The 16,223-nt window shown below is 39.0% G+C and overlaps 1 protein-coding gene across 5 annotated transcripts in view; it reads left to right on the top strand.

Moving 5' to 3' along the window:
* Cemip2 (cell migration inducing hyaluronidase 2) overlaps positions 1 to 16,223 on the top strand; it is a 79,102-nt gene that overhangs the window by 18,010 nt on the left and 44,869 nt on the right. For 4 of the 5 annotated variants that reach the window (XM_074052036.1, XM_074052035.1, XM_020180674.2 and 1 more), the window contains 5 exons: positions 71 to 413; positions 5,210 to 5,350; positions 6,044 to 6,605; positions 10,461 to 10,630; positions 14,858 to 15,046. In XM_074052036.1, the coding sequence (XP_073908137.1) occupies positions 83 to 413; positions 5,210 to 5,350; positions 6,044 to 6,605; positions 10,461 to 10,630; positions 14,858 to 15,046 (1,393 nt within the window). In that variant the 5' untranslated portion in view covers positions 71 to 82. Of the gene's footprint in view, positions 1 to 70; positions 414 to 5,209; positions 5,351 to 6,043; positions 6,606 to 6,631; positions 7,895 to 10,460; positions 10,631 to 14,857; positions 15,047 to 16,223 lie in introns of those variants that run through there. The other variant, XM_074052037.1, reaches the window with a different exon arrangement.

The following is a 16,223-nucleotide window of genomic DNA, read 5'->3' as shown; positions in this document are numbered from 1 at the left end:
TTAGCCTTATGAAAAAATGCTTTGAAATCACTATGGTTTGCACATTCTAAATCTTATTTTCTTTTCACAGTGACAGGGTATCATGTATGCCACTGGTTCCAGGGGACAGTCCCCTGCTTTCCTACAACCTCAGAATGGAAATAGCCACCGCTCATCTGGTTACGTTCCCGGGAAGGTTGTCCCACTGCGTCCTCCTCCTCCTCCAAAGAGTCAAGCTTCAGCCAAATTTACCTCCATCAGACAAGAAGCACGGGCAAGCTTTGCATTCTCTCCTGAAGAGCAGCAAACCCAGAGGGAGAGCCGAAAGCAGAAGAGACACAAGAACACTTTCATTTGCTTTGCTATAACTAGTTTTTCATTTTTTGTTGCACTTGCAGTCATTTTAGGAATAACCTCAAAATATGCTCCAGATGGTAAGTATATGTGTGTGTGTGCACACAACGCATTCCAGAAGAGAGAAGGGAAGGAAAGGGTAGAACAGTCTTTAAAAACTTTTGTTACCTTAGATTGGCTCTTGCTAACTAATATCCAGTGAGGTAATAAAAAGTCTAACTTCTTATAAGTGAGAATAGTTGTTGAAGGAATCCATTGGAAATTGTAAATTAAAGCATTACTTTACCTTTCCACTTTTCCACTTGGTTCTGATGCTCAAATTGTTTTTGGAGCATCTCTTTTAGAAATACTTTACGGAATTCTTGTGGCAGAACAATTTCATCCTTCTTTTCCCACAAATAAGTCAAATATGATTTCAAAAAATCACGGCTAAAAATACTACTTGTGTTTTGTGGTTTGAAATAGGCTTGGTAGTTCCAAAAGAGGAGCTTTAAATGTGTTCTCAGGTTTATCCTTGAAGGAAAGCTTTTATCTGGATGTGTAAGTTCTGGTACATTTGTCTAAAAAATCACCCATTACTTTATAGTTAAATATTGTGAAGGGAGATTTAAATTTCTTACATGATCTTTGCCTTTCAAGGAACTCTATCAGCAATATAATCAAGTGGTTTTGAAGAAGAAGTTTGTTGCAGTTTTAATAGAATACCAACGAAGAATTGCCATATAAAGCAATCCCATGTATGTGTGTAAAAATCAGAGGGCTCCAGGCGATGCTGGAGGGAATGAGAACAGCTTGCATTGGCCACCATATTTGGCTACATTTTTTAAAACAAAGTCTGCTGCAGATTTTTGTAAGACTAGATGCCTCCTTAAACAGTTCAGGGGCACTTCACCACTTACAATACTTACAAATACTATTTTATTTAGTTTTTATGGATGCTTTAGGCATCTTATAAATTTTAAAGTCAATGGGAAAGGCAGTATCAACACTTCTAAGAGAATAGACTAGAAGTAAGAGAGATGTTTGTCTCAACTTCTTTGTTGACCAAGTTGTCAGACTTCATTCAGATTCATAATGTTGATTTCTACTGCACATAGTATTGACTTCCTTTCTCCTTTTCCCAGCAGAATAACCAAGTTCACTGCTGCTGATTCATACTTCCCAAGTAATTTGCAGTAAAGGGATGCTAGACTAGTGGGAAACCAGAGCTGAAATCTGTGGCTTTCCTTGGTATTTTCATATTTCATCTAAGACATTGAATTGCTGATGTGGTTCCTTGAATCAACATTCTTTAGTTTCACTTTTTGGCAATGTAAGTGCAGATTGTCAGTGGAAAGATCTAGTATGCTGAAATATTTCAGGGTCAGCCTCATGGTTTTTTTTGGTGTTCAGATGCATTCACTACTATACAAGAGGGTAGCTGGGAAGGTGGGGGACTGGCTGAGCTATTTTTCAGTGCTTTCTGCACATCACACATTTTCTCATTAAGTCTATCTTACTAGAAGGAAACAGACTGGAATTTTTGGTGATGATTCTGATAAAGCACCCTCTCCTGGGAAATAATTATAAATGGTTAAGAGGAATTATTTAATAATCATACTAGGCTCCAGATTGCAAAGGACTGAATTTCCTTCTCAGTAGCTCAGTACAGTGCTTGTGAAGTAGACATATATTTGCTTCTTATATAACACCATGGAGAATTCTAGCTAGATGTTTTATGGGAAGAGAGAGAAGTCAATGAAAAGTTCCGAGAAATCCTCAGTATGAAGTCAGGAAAAATTTGAGAGTTTTCTTGTTTCTTTTTTTCTTTTCTCTTTTATTTTGTATTCATTTATTCATCTGTGTATACATTGTTTGGGCCATTTCTACCCCCTTCCCCCTGTGCCCTCTGTCTCTCCCCCCACCCCCTTCACTTCCAGGAAGAACCTGTTCTGCCCTCTTCTCCAGTTTTGTTGAAGAGAAGACGTAAGCAGTAATAAGAAAGACATAGCATTTTTGCTAGTTTGAGATAAAGATAGCTATACAGAGAGATTCCTAGCATTGCTTCCATGCACATGTATATTACAACCCAAATTGATTCATCTCTAGCACATCTCTTCACTGCTTCCCAGTCACCTTCCCATAGTGACCTCTGTCATTTTAAGGTTACTATATTAGCTCCTCTTCAGTGGGGACATCAAACACTTTCAAGTTTTGGGTTTCCTACCTTTCCCTATTCTTCCTGTATGTGTTCTCCCCTTAGCATATGACTCATGTCCAATAATATTACTGCATTTGTTTTAGATCTAAAGTCCGCATATGAGGGAGAACGATTTTTGGCTTTATGAGCCTGGCTAACTTCACTTAAGATGATGTTCTCCAGTTCCATCCATTGCAGTTGTTTCTTTGATGGAAATAAAAGTTTAAGGATTGTTTATATTTTATTTTGTTGTATTATTTTGTGGAGCTGATGGTAGAACTCAGTGCTAAACAAGCGTTCTACTACTGTCCCAACCCAAGGATTGTTTTTAGTGTCATCATAACTCTCGTGGATTAATCTGAAGAATTAAATATTTGATTATGAAACAAAATAACTGCCAAGGACTTAGCTAGTGAGATGAATTGTAACTGTAGTTCCTCTCACACTGAAGTGAAAGCATAAGTGTAGGCAACCTAAGGGCATAGACATAGGAAGACGATTGTGTTGGGTGTGTGCAAGTTCAAAATGGAGAACCAGAATTTTATCTTCTATATAAAATACGCTTGTGCCACACCCACCCTCTCCTTTTTCTCTCATGTTGATCTCCAACATGGGCCTTCCACCTTAACAAAAGCTTTTTCTTCTTGTGGTTCTCAAGCATATCTTCCTCAGTTTTGTATTTGCTTAACTTGCATACAGATGTCTTCTTGTTCTAACCGAGTAACCAAGTGGACTTGGATGGCAGGGGATACTGGACTTCTCTTATTCTTTTCTCTTCTTCATGCGTCTCTTATTTAAACACTGTCTGTCCTCTTGGGTCTGGGTCTAGTATAACCTCCAGCCACAACCTCCTTGGTGTGAGGTTGTTTGCACCTAAAGTAACTACCTCATTGTTCAGCATTCAGTCATTGCATACATGATGGCTTTTTCTCCCAAGCTAGCTTATAAACTCTGAGGGAATGTGACCTTTTTCTATGATTTAGAAAATTTACAGTATCTATTACAGACTGGACAAATTCATCTTGAATAAGCACTTGGTCATTAGTTGATCAAAATTGAAGGTGTAGTTTTTGGTCTCTCACCTTTGACTAATTATGGCAGAAGCTAAGGATTTCATGCATGAACAGCTGTGCATTTATTGTAACCTGTTCAAGATGCAAATTCTAATTCTAGTAAAGGAACATTACAAGTAAAGAAACCTCATCTATTTTTTTTGGGTGGTACTGGGATTCGAGCCCCTTGCACTTGCTAGGCAGGCACTTTAGCACTTGAGCCACACCCCAGCCTGTTTGTTTTTACTTTTAATTGTTTTTCAGCTAGGGTCTTGAGTTTTTGCCTGGGGATGGCCTCAGACCACAGTCTTCTTGCCTAAGGCCACTGGCATAGCTGGGAGTACCGACTCATGCCACCATTCCAGGTTTATTGAGATGAGATCTTGCTAAATTTTTGCTCAGGCTAGCCTTCAGCCCAATTCTTCTGATCTTTGCCTCCCAGGTTGTTGAGATTATAGTCAGGAGTCTTTGTTCCCTGAGAAACTGCCTTTCTTTTTTTGTTTTTGTTAAATTTAAGATACTTTTAATATTTTTCGATTAATTAGCAAACTAATTTTTTTCCTTTAAGAGATGTTTTTCTTTAAAAATTTTTTTTTATTATCATATTATTGTTTACTGGAGGTACATTATGATAGTTACAAGAGTTCTTACAATATATTGTAGTGGAATTCACCCCGTCCATCAGTTCTTAAAAAGGCAGAGCTTCCATATCACTCAACTTGCTAAGTAATCTTGAGTTTGGTTTCTCAGATCTGTAATTTCCTCATCTCTGAAAATGAGAAGTCGTGGTTTTGGCCACTTGCCACTTGCAGTTTTGTTAGAAAAGTGTACATGGCTGCAAAGAGGTGCTGTTATTTCCTACTTCGTGATTCACTGCATAGGAACTTGAGGATACTCGCATACATATTATTTAGCAATTTCTGTTTTTCATTTACTAGTATGTTGTGAATATATATGTATGAATATATGTTTTCTTTTTTTTTTGTAGCAGCGGATTTAAACTCAGGGCTTTGTGCTTGCTAGCCAGGTGCTTTCCCATTTGAGCCATGCCCCTCAGTCCTTTTTGTTTAGTTAGTTTTTGAATAGGGCCACCATGTGCCACCATGCCCAGATGTTTATTGGTTGAGATGAGGTCTTATGCACCTTTTTGCCTGGTCTGGCCTCAAACAATGATCCTCTCCATCTCCACCTCCCAAGTAGCTAGCATTACAAATGTGAGCCACCTTGCCTGGCCTTTTTTTTCTTTTAGGGCTGGTGATTGAACCCAGGGCTTCAGGCATGCTGGGCAAATCCTTTAGTTCTAAAACACTAGGCCCAACCCTTTCTTTTCTTTTCTAAAACCGCGTTCTAGTGTGGGTCCAAGGGCAATTCATGATTTTGCTTCTTACTGTTGGTTTTATTTTCAGAGTTGACTTTTACCTTGTGATGTTTGGCATGAATTAGATGCTAGCAGCTTAATTTTATAATAACATTTTTTGTCTTTAAATGTGTCAAGGAATTAAAGGATTAACTTTGGACAGGAAATCAAAATGTGTCTGCAACTTTCTGGCAGATCATTACCCAATGATGATTAGGCTTGGATTTAGCTAATGGTTCTGTTGCGTTTTGTTTTTGGATGACACATCAGTGTTGTGTTGCTTTGTAGAGAATTGTCCAGATCAAAACCCCCATCTCAGGAACTGGGATCCCGGACAAGATTCTGCAAAGCAAGTTGTTATCAAGGAGGGAGATCTGTTCCGTCTAACTTCAGATGTCACAGTGAATTCTATAGTCATTCGGGACGGAGGTAGGTAATAGTTTCTGCCTATCAGACCTATAATTTTGCTCTTTAGTGTGGGGACTATTTGACGTTTCTCATGTAGAAAACCATGCTTAGACTGAATAGTGGGTAGGCTGTAGTGTCACTTTAACCATAGAGGTGTGTTTAATTCCTAAGTTTGTACTACAGAATGGATTCAAGAGCTTATAAGGACCTTAGAAATTACTGACCTCACTACTCTCAACTTACAGGAAAACAAGAGTAGCTTTCTCACTGCTGAATTTTTTAATTTTTTTATTTATTTTGCTGTGCTGGGGGTTGAATTCAGGGCTTCATGCTTGCTAGACAAGTATGTCATAGCTGAATATTTGTTCCAACTGATGGAAAATGATCAGAGTTAACACAGATTACCAAATATAAACAGGAGATTCAGATTTGCAAATACTCTTCAGTATTTTTTCTAGAAATGATTTACCTTTAAACTGAAGGGATTGGAATTCATACTTCTGGGCACTTACAATGTATTGAAATATAAACTCTTCGTTTTTAAATTTATGTTGTTTGAAAAACTACCTTAGTTTCCTGTATAGATTCTTTGTAAACTTTTCCCAACTTAATTGTAGCAGTGCATTTTTTTTTTTTTGTCTCCTTAAGGTGAAATCTATTTTTCTGTGACTCAGTGTTTTAGAAGTTGGCTTACAAGAGTGCTGTTCTTTGCAGGACTGCTTGTATTTGGGGATGATAAAGATGGATCCAGAAATATTACTTTGAGGACTCGTTACATCCTGATCCAGGATGGTGGGGCGCTTCATATTGGAGCAGAAAAATGCCGCTATAAATCCAAAGTGACAATTACCTTGTATGGCAAGTCAGATGAAGGTGAAAGTATGCCAACATTTGGCAAAAAGTTTATTGGTGTGGAAGCTGGGGGGACACTGGAGTTACATGGGACACAGAAGACGTCGTGGACATTGCTGGCAAGGACTCTGTACTCCTCAGGTTTGCCCTTTGGGTCCTATACCTTTGAAAAGGACTTTTCCCGGGGTCTCAATGTGAGGGTCATTGACCAAGATACAGCCAGAATTTTGGAAAGTGAGAAGTTTGATACCCATGAATACCACAATGAGAGCAGGCGACTTCAGGAATTTCTGAGAATCCAGGATCCAGGTCGGATTGTTGCTATAGCTGTCGGAGATTCAGCAGTCAAGAGCCTCTTACAAGGAACTATCCAGATGATCCAGGACCGGTTGGGAAGTAAGCTGATCCAAGGACTGGGCTATAGGTGGGCATACCTTGTTCTTTTTTTCCTAGCTCTTTGTTAGAGTCCCTGTCTGTTTGAGAGGAGAGAAGGTGGAGAAAGAAAGCACAGCACATCATAGCCTGGCTCAGCAGTGGGAGTGGTCATTCCCAGAATGGCTGGTCCCATCTGTGGTAGTGGGTCTGGTTGCCTCCTGCTTTGAAACATGGATGGGATTGGATAACTGGATTTGGTATACAAAACCTCTTGTCTTGGCTTTGGTTTATGCCCTCTGTAAAAAGAGCAGAAATGTGGTACTGCAAAACAGTCAGGTGGCTGAAAGACAATGTGCCTCTGAAGAGACTTTCTCCTTTCCTTACCTCCTGAAGATAATGAAATTCAGTCTAATTGAGGCAACCAGGAGTCTAAAGATTAGGGTACGACCATGCTAAAACCCTGTCCCCAAAGCCCAAAGGGGTGGGGCAAGCTCAGTTCTCTTTTTCTTTCTTTGTTACATGCTAATCCTTTACATGCTAATTTGAAACCACTTGTTTGATTGGCTCCTTTCATGTGCCACAACTAGGAGAAGTAGCTGATTCAACATTCAATGAAAGATTAAAAAAAAAATAAAAACAAACCCAAAAACCAGAAGTTTTAATTCTGCTGAATATTCTTACTGAAATTGGGAAATACCAGCAGTGAGAAGAGGACCTCAAAACCCACATGCTGAAATGACCTAGTTACTTTTTCTTTGGTGGTCGGTTGTGGAATGGAAAATATTCCATTATCTACAGAAATTCTAGGAAACCAAAATTAGTGAAGAAAAATTGCCTGTAATATTTTAGAAGAGCCTTTCATACACCTTGTATTACGAGATGCCAAGTGCTGGACATCTTTCGATGTTTTGAGGAAAATGTTCTGTCTCAGAAATGGGTAAACAGATACCTACATAGATGATGAGCAGACAGTGTTTGCTGCACTTGCAGGTGGTAATGGAGCCATAAATAGAGGCCCTAAGGTGTCCTGGGGAATTAGTGCAGGCTTCCCAAAGGCAAGATGCCTGGGGGAACTTTAGGAGTATTGTGTGTAGACAGCAAAGAAGGAATGCTATCCAGATGGGGGAGTACCATGTACAAAATCTCAGGGTTTTTATTTGTGTTTAAATATAATATACATAAAGAGAAGTGCCAAAAACAAGAATGTAAAGCTTGGTGATTTTATCACCACTTCATACCTCCATAGCCTCCACTCAGGCCAAGAAATAAAACATTGCCAGCAGCCCAGAAAACTCCCAGTGTTACTACTGTGCACGGATCACTTCCTCATCAACAAAGGTAACCATTCTCCTGAATTTGTGGGCTACCCTAAATTTTAGATTTGCCCATTTTTGGATGTCATAAATAGTAGCAGACAAAACGCTTTGTGTCTGTCATCTTTACATAATATTATGTTATTGAATGTCATTGTGTATCGTGCCAGCTCATTTTCATTGCTGTTTATTTTCTGGTGTATGAATTTATCACACTTTGTTTACTGGTGGACATTTGAATGGCTATCCAGTTTGGACCTATTATAGGAAATGCTTCTGTAAATATTCCTCTACCCGTCGCTTGACGTACATGTGTATGTACATTTTTCTGTAATTTATAGACCTAGGCATAGAAACATGGCTTTTCAAAGTTAGATACCTATTGTGTTAGTTGGTTTTCTCAAAACTAATATATTTAAGACATGTATTAGCCATCTCAAAATACTCTGAACAATCAACTTACAAGGAGGAAAGATTTATTTTGGCTCACGATTTCAGAAGTTTCAGCCCATGGTCACTTGGCCCCATTACTTTGGGCCTGTGGTGAACAGCATGTGGTAAAACAAAGTTGCTCACCTCATGGTGGCCAGAAAGAGGAGGGAGGAGGAAGGTGGGGGGGGAGAGAGAGAGAGAACAAGAGAACAAGAGAGTACATAATCAACCTCCAGGCACACACTTCCAGTAACTTGCTTCCTTCTCATAGGCCCCACCTCTTAAGTTTCATATACCTCCAAGCCTTCCATGCATGAGCGGTGGGGGACATGTAAGATACAGACCTACTTTCCTCATTTAGTAATATCAGGGATTACAACTTCTCTTTTTTCTTGCCGTCATTGTTCCTACATTTGCGTGATCCTTAGCTATGACTATTTTGATTGCTTCCATTCTTTTTTGGCTTAATTTCTAAATTCCCTTTAAAATATTGCTGATTTTGAAGGAGGGCTAGAATGGTGACCTTTTACCAGCTTCCATTGCATTGACATGGTCTCCAGTGTACATGAACACATGCTCCTTTGAAGAGAATGTTCTAGTGCATGGCAATTTTTCTCAAGTGGAGGAGGGAAGTAGGAGTGTTTTGAAGATAATGCCAATAGAATAGAGCATTGTTTTGTAGTTGCTGAGGCAGTTCTGGTAAATAAAGGAAGCCTCTGACATTTTTCCTCTCCTTCCCTCTCAAATAGGGGACAGGGAGTTGAGAAATTCTTTATTTGATCCTTTCTGCTGTATCAAGGGATATAAATAAAGCTATAAAGCATTGCCAGCCAAGAAGCAGCTAATCTACACAGGCACGGCTGTGGAATTTATAAGGGTGTAGGCATGCTTTGGTTAACTTTTATCTGTGCATATCCAACCATCTGTTTGGCGTAGGTTACACTTGTTTTTTTTTTTTTTTCTTAAGTAGGAAGTTCACATTTTTCTTTTCATGTTTTGAACCAGGAAGCTTACAGCAAATTTTTTGGCTCTTTGTTGCTGTCTTTTTTCTTTGACTAATTTTAGCCAGAACCTTGAGCAAGTACCTCTGATATCTAGTATCATAGAATTAAAGTGGCATTTTCAAAGTCATTCCTTTCAATAGATAATGGTGTGTAAAATTGAAAATTTGTTGGACAATGACCCTGCAGCTTTAAGGATATTACGAAACCTCAAAGTCAGGGGTTGTGAGCCTTGTCTGCATACCTGGAGACTTAAAAAATTACAATGCCAGGGGCGTCTTAGATCAGGATCTCAAAGGGTAGAACCCCCAGGTGACTGCAGTGCAGTCACGGTTGATAATTACTACTGGAGATTCTAATCTAGTTGAGGGGTTCACCAAGTTTGGTTCTCTAGCTACGGTTTTAGCACCATTTGGGAATTATTGAAATATAGATCGGTGGTCCTGCCTATGCCACAGTAGAAGTGGGGCCCAGCAGTTGATTTAACAAGTTCTCCATGCAGGTGATGCTGATTGAAGTTTGAGAACCACTGCTTCTCAAGTCTAGCTGCACATTCAGATCACCGATGAGCTTTCACAACGAATGCTGAGTGGCAGTGTACTCATAGCTGGATTCATCTCCCTTCCATACTGTTAAAAAAACAAACAAACAAGCAAAGTGAACAAAAACAAAACAAAGCAAAAAGCTGGGCATGGCAGTACACATCTATAATCCCAGCACTCCCAAGTAGGAGGCAGGAGGATTAGGAGTTCAAGGCCAGCTTGGGCTACATAGCATGAATGTGTCTCAGAAGCTTAAATAAAGGAGAGCAGGTGATAGTCATTTTAAAGAAAAACAAGAAGTGGATTTGTGCCTAAAATGGTATGTGAGTGAGATAGGTGTGTACTGAGAAGGAAGTTCATGATTAATTGAAAGTCAGAGTCATGGGTGTTTCACCTCTTACAGAGCTGAACAAACAAGTCTTTGACAGTCACGTGTGTTTGCTTCTATGAGGGTTACCTCCCTCATAGTTTACATTTGCACTCTCATGGGAAAAGAGGCTTAGGCACCTCAAAACATGAAACTCAACAATTAAACAAGGCTGCCATTATATCTGTATCAGAGGATTGGATCCTTACCATGCTACATAATCCATGTGCATTCCCATTTTCCTTCTAGGCAAGCGTGGGCTTTAGTTGGTGTCATTGATGGTGGAAGCTCTTCTTGCAATGAATCTGTGAGAAACTATGAAAACCACAGCAGTGGTGGGAAGGCTCTTGCCCAAGGAGAATTTTATACTCTGGATGGTCAAAAGTTCTCTGTGACAGCCTACAGTGAGTGGATTGAAGGTAGGCAAGTGTAGTTTGTATTCTTCTAAAACACTGGTAAATACTGTAGCATTTTAAAAAGTATGAAATTATATTCAAATGATGTCTATTCTATCTGATTGGTTTTCTCTACCAGTTGAAGTTCAAACTTTTTTCCCTATCGCACTTACATCTTTTGGACTGGAGAACTGTTTCTGGACAGATAATGACTTATACTAGTTTGGGCACTCCCACTTGGACTTTGTTCTTAATTCCTAAGACATGGAGTATGATTAAGTAGTAAAAATGGATTTTTCCTGGACTTGTGCCAACTGAACCAATCTGAACGGGCAGGTGAGCCATCTTTGTTTAGGTACCATGACGGTGAACATAATTTTGCACTTTCAATCTTTTCTTTATGTAGACCTGCTAGCAAAACTTATGTCTAAACACATGCTATGGAAGCAAACTTTCCATTTACTTAGCAGTCCTCCCCTCAGTGATCCATAGAAAATACAGAGAAGTACAAAGTAAAAATTAATCTTTAACCCCATTATTCAAGAGTGCTTATTTCAGTGTACAATATTCTAGGATTTAAAAATTTTTTGTGTTCCCCTTCCTCCATTTTGTTTTGAACTTTATTCTTAAGATACTTCTATGTCTTCAAATTTTCTTCAGCATATCATAATTTTTAATTGTGATTCTTCTTTCAGGACTATAATTTGTTTAAATAATGCCTACCACTGAGTGTTTAGGTAGCTTCTGTTTTTTTTTCTTTGAAGGATGTTCACTGTAGTTCTTTTTTTTTTTATCTTGACGAAATAATAGTCTTTCCTTTAAGCCAGTTTCTTGCAAATGTTACTAAGAGCAGACAATATTCTTCAGATAGTCTCCTTACTGTAGACACAGAGAATTAGGTGCTAGTTTACTGTAGAAGTTTTTAATTTACCCACCTTGCTGCCAAATTTTTTAGCTCCAGGTATGGAATGACAGCTTCCTGTCTGTTCTCACCCACCAACTTTCTTTTCCAACCAAAAATGATACCAAAATTAATGTGAAGTGAGTAAAATTAAGAGGTGCCTGTTACCTGTGTCATTACCTAGAAAACTTTTAGACTGGGATTATAACTTTGCTGAGAGCAGCAGTGTAGCAAAGCATTTGTTAATATGGATATCTGTTGATAGAAGGCCTGGGCTCCCATCCTAGCTCTTTTACTTATTATATGATTATGGGTACATAACCTCAGTTTCCTCATCTGTAAAATGGGGATAGTAGAACCTACCACCTAGAGCTGCCATGAGTGTCAAATGTGAAGAACCTGAAGTTGTTAACATAGTGTGTATAGTAAGTACTTAATACATGTTAATGGTGATGCAAACGTGACAGGTGATAATGGTATTTTTTTGCTTTAAAACAAGTAAATGGAGTCCTTGGTAAGAGACAGGAACTTTCACATGTTGCCTCCAAACAACCTGGGTTCGGGTGAGGAGATAGTATCTGTGATGGATGAAGAAGCTGGAATCGATCCCTGGCTCTCTGTCTCCAGGATTATTGCTCTTTGTACCACACCATGGTTGTCTCTGGCAAAAAGCATAGGTGGGTGAGGAGTATTTCCTAGCAGGAATTTGGTTCTGTGTTTAGAGGTTGTCCTCCATGGAGGTTCCAGGCAGGGGGTGACTGTTGCCAGATCTGAGTCAATTTCTCCTTTTAGGAAATGTTTTCTTTTCCACATTACAGTGCTGCTCATTCGGGAAGAGGGATACTCTTGATATCTATCATGGGCTATTGTTTGTGCCCTGTGTTCTTAGTGACCCTTACTTTCTGGAAGAGGTAGAAATCTCTTTCCACAAAGCCAATCTGGTAGTACTAATAGGATATAATCACAGGCAGGATTTTCTTCTAAAGCTAGAATTAGTACGCTCTTCCCCATCTAACCTTCTAACTTTTTTTTTTTAGTACTGGGGTTTGAACTCAGGGCCTCACACTTGCTAGGCAACTACTAACAGAAGAAAATACTAGTGATCTTTCAAATCATAACTTATTTATGTCTCATAGTCATCTTTTAAAAAAATATTGAAATTTTATGTGAAACAATGTTTTCTAGTTGCCTTTGTTTTTTAAGGGAATATATATATATATATATATATATTTTTGGTAAAACTTCAAATTTTGGGTAATAATCATTGTTACTGTCATGGGACTTTTGATTATCTTTTTTCTTAAGCTGCATATTTCTGTTTTTGGAAAGACTTGAGGTTAACAAATTGGGTTCTGGAATTAAATTAGCATTCAGAGTTGTGGGCACTATTTTTTTTTTTTTTTTTTTTTTTGCTGTGATTTTAGCTGCTCAAACCCTGGATCTTTGGTTTCTTTACCACTTATGAATATAATAATTTCTATCTCTCACAGTTGTTTCTGTGAAACATTATAATGCATTTGAAGTTCCACCAGCTATTAACTATTATTATAATTGTTAGATAACAATCTATTTATTTGGATAAAATACCAGAATAGCCTTTAGTATCAGATGCAAGGAGCATTTCAAAAATACATGAGGCCTGTTAGGTGTGTGTGTGTGCGTGTTTGCAAAACCACAGGGTAGATTCTAGACCTAGGACTTGTCTATAGCACTTATCTGGATATTTGGCACAAGATAGTAAGACTATTTATATACTATTTATATTATTCCTGGTTTGTTGCCCATTTCTTTTGATTCTCTTAATTTAAATAAGTGTGTTCTTGTGGGTTTTTTTTTTTCTTTTTTTTTTTTTTTTTTGGTGGTACTGGGTACTCGGGTTTAAGCTCAGGGCCTCCATGATTGCTAAGCAGGTACTCTACCACTTGAGCAATTCTACCAGCCCAGTAAATGTGTTCTTCAGCCCATATTATTGTTCCTTAGAGTTAGCATCTTAATGTGGCCCCAGAATAGTATGTTGTTAATTAGAGTGATGATAGAGAAGTATAGATATTTGTTAAACAGATATTTCTGAAATGAGCTTTTCATTCCCTGTTGATGTTATGAAGTAGCTGCCCTGTATTCTATACACATTTCTATAAGATCAGCTTCTGGCTAATGACAGATTATATCATGGACACTATAGAAGCAGGGAATGTAGAAGAAGTATAAGTTATGGAGAAGGTGGATTGGCTTTTCAATTCTTGACTACCCAATTGAGAACCAGCATTAAATTTCAAAGGAGATTTTAGGAAAGATCAGCCATTACTCACTAGGTTGCATAATTTTGCATCATCCTACGAGACGATAGACAGGAGTTGAACAGGAGTTCCATCATGGGATCTCAGGTCACATTGCAGATCAAACTGGTCATACTCATCTGTTCAGTAGGCGTCTGGTGGATGTGTACTATGGCAGAGATAGAGTAGTGAATACATAAGTGGCTACACTCCACTGCCTTCACTATGCACCTTACAAGGAGGTGAGCCATACTCCTGTGGTGAAGGTATGAATAATAGTAAAGAAAATGTTTGAGAATATGGGAAGGAAAGTTTTCCAGAAAGCATGATTCACCTGCAGTTTCTGAAAAGGTGGACAGTATCTTGATGAGCAAGAGTGGAAGGACATTCTAGGTAAAGAATAAAGTGTGCATTGGTTTTCTAGCATGCAAGGACCGAGAGAGAAGGAGCCCTCTATGAGAAAGCAAGTCTTCACCAGACCCTGACTTGCTGGTACCTTGACCTTGGACTTCCCAGTCTTCAGGACTGTGATAAATAAATTTCCATTATTATAAGCTTAACAAAAATAAAGTATGAGCAAAGGCACAGAATTGTGAAATTTTCTGATATAAACTTTATTGCTAATATTTGGACTGCCTATGCACTAATGTCTTAGCTCTTCTGTGTTTAGATAAAATTTAAACACTGGAGAGTTTATGACAGACATATTCTGTGCTTGGCTGCTTCTACCCAAGTGTGATATGTTCTTGTTACAAATTTGGGGGGCGGTATTATAATTTTAGCACTGAATTGAAATAAAGCAAAAGATTTGGGGATGGAGAGTCTTCAAAAATTTAAAAGAATAGTTTACTAAAATGACAGCTTATATCATGGCTAGTGGTGCATGGTGTTCTCTTTCTTTGAGGGCATCCAGATTTTCACATTTTTATCATTTATATCTGCAGTGACTGACACATGGTTAGTAAAAATTTGGTGAATTATGTTTATCTTCACTTTTGATTTGTGATTCAGGGAGACAATTGATTTTAGAAGTAAAACTCCTGTTAATACATTACTTTTTGTTTGTTTGTTTAGGCATTTCTCTTTCGGGTTTCCGGGTGGAGATCGTGGATGGAGTGAAGCTTCATCTGCTGGATGATGTTAGTAGCTGGAAACCTGGAGACCAAATTGTAGTTGCAAGCACCGACTATTCCATGTACCAAGCAGAGGAGTTCACTCTTCTCCCCTGTCCAGAGTGTAGCCGTTTTCAGGTTAAAGTCAAAGGTATCAGACTCTTCAGAGTACTTTTTAGGAAATACTCTTTTCTTGGGATTTGATTCCTGGAATCTTTTTTTCCCTCCAGTCATCATCACCACCACCACCATCATCAATATTAAGGGTCTTTGCAGTGGAATGCATCTAATATCAGATCCCAGAGTATTTTAGGTAGTGGTTATTGAACAGAATTCTTGCTATTAATGACACATAGTAGGTAAATCAGTATTTTTGTGTCTCAGTTTCTTTGTTTGAAAAAAAAAAGTGGACTAGATGAACTGAGTTTTTTCCAAAATCTTTCCCATTTGTTATTAATTTTCCACTATCAGATAAAACCCAGTTATCAGCTAGACCCCTTGTTAATAAAATATTTAAAAAAAATTTAATAAGGAATTTACTTTTTAAAATAATGAAGACATGCACTTGGGGGTGGGCGGGCGGGAGTTCTCATTTGTTTTTTGAAATCCCAAATTAAGGAGAATGATAAATTGTTAATGCTAGCACTGGCTTTGTCCCAAGGGGCTGAGTGGCACTGTCTGACTCTCTATTCTGAGTTTTTGGTGGTTCCCTCCAACACTCTCTGTCCCTTCATGCTTTGCCTTCCTGTTGACCCGAGAGAGCCCTTGTTAACATGCCCATCATCCTGGGAAGTGTGGGAATGAGGAAGGTCACAGTGCATGGGGTTCAAGGTCACAGTGGGCAGAGGGCAGGGTAAGGGAGATCACTGTGCAAGTAAGTCAGGTCATTCTCTCTGTGCAAGTTTAGCTTGCCTGCCACAGCAAAGTGACCCATGCCAGACCATCCAGGAGGCAGTGACCTAGGAAGATGACCCAGGAAGGGGCAGCAGTGGCATTCTTTTCTTCCTTGCGTTTACCTGCACTGTTGGAAGCCTTGTGACTCATAGGACCCAGAGGCTGGCTGATCACATTACTAGTCTTCCTGCTGTTTTTGGGTAGGGAAATCCTGGTTGGTCAGTGGAGGCTGGGTTCCTTCTGTTTCTCCTCTTTCTCCTGCTCCTCCTCAGAGCTGGCACTGCCCAGGATTCCATTCTAAGCCTGATGTGCTACAGCTGTGACCCAAAGGGCTGTCCTGGTGGTGGACATGGGGCTGGTGACCACCCTTGGTGGTAGTCCTCTTGAGGATGTGGTTCTGTGCAGGGCCTCTCCCTCAACTCAAGGCTATCTGC

The sequence above is a fragment of the Castor canadensis genome, chromosome 13, assembly GCF_047511655.1.
Source record: "Castor canadensis chromosome 13, mCasCan1.hap1v2, whole genome shotgun sequence".
Classification (NCBI taxonomy): domain Eukaryota; kingdom Metazoa; phylum Chordata; class Mammalia; order Rodentia; family Castoridae; genus Castor; species Castor canadensis.
The sequence above is the reverse complement of the archived record's forward strand: the minus strand, read 5'-3'. Positions and strand labels throughout refer to the sequence as shown.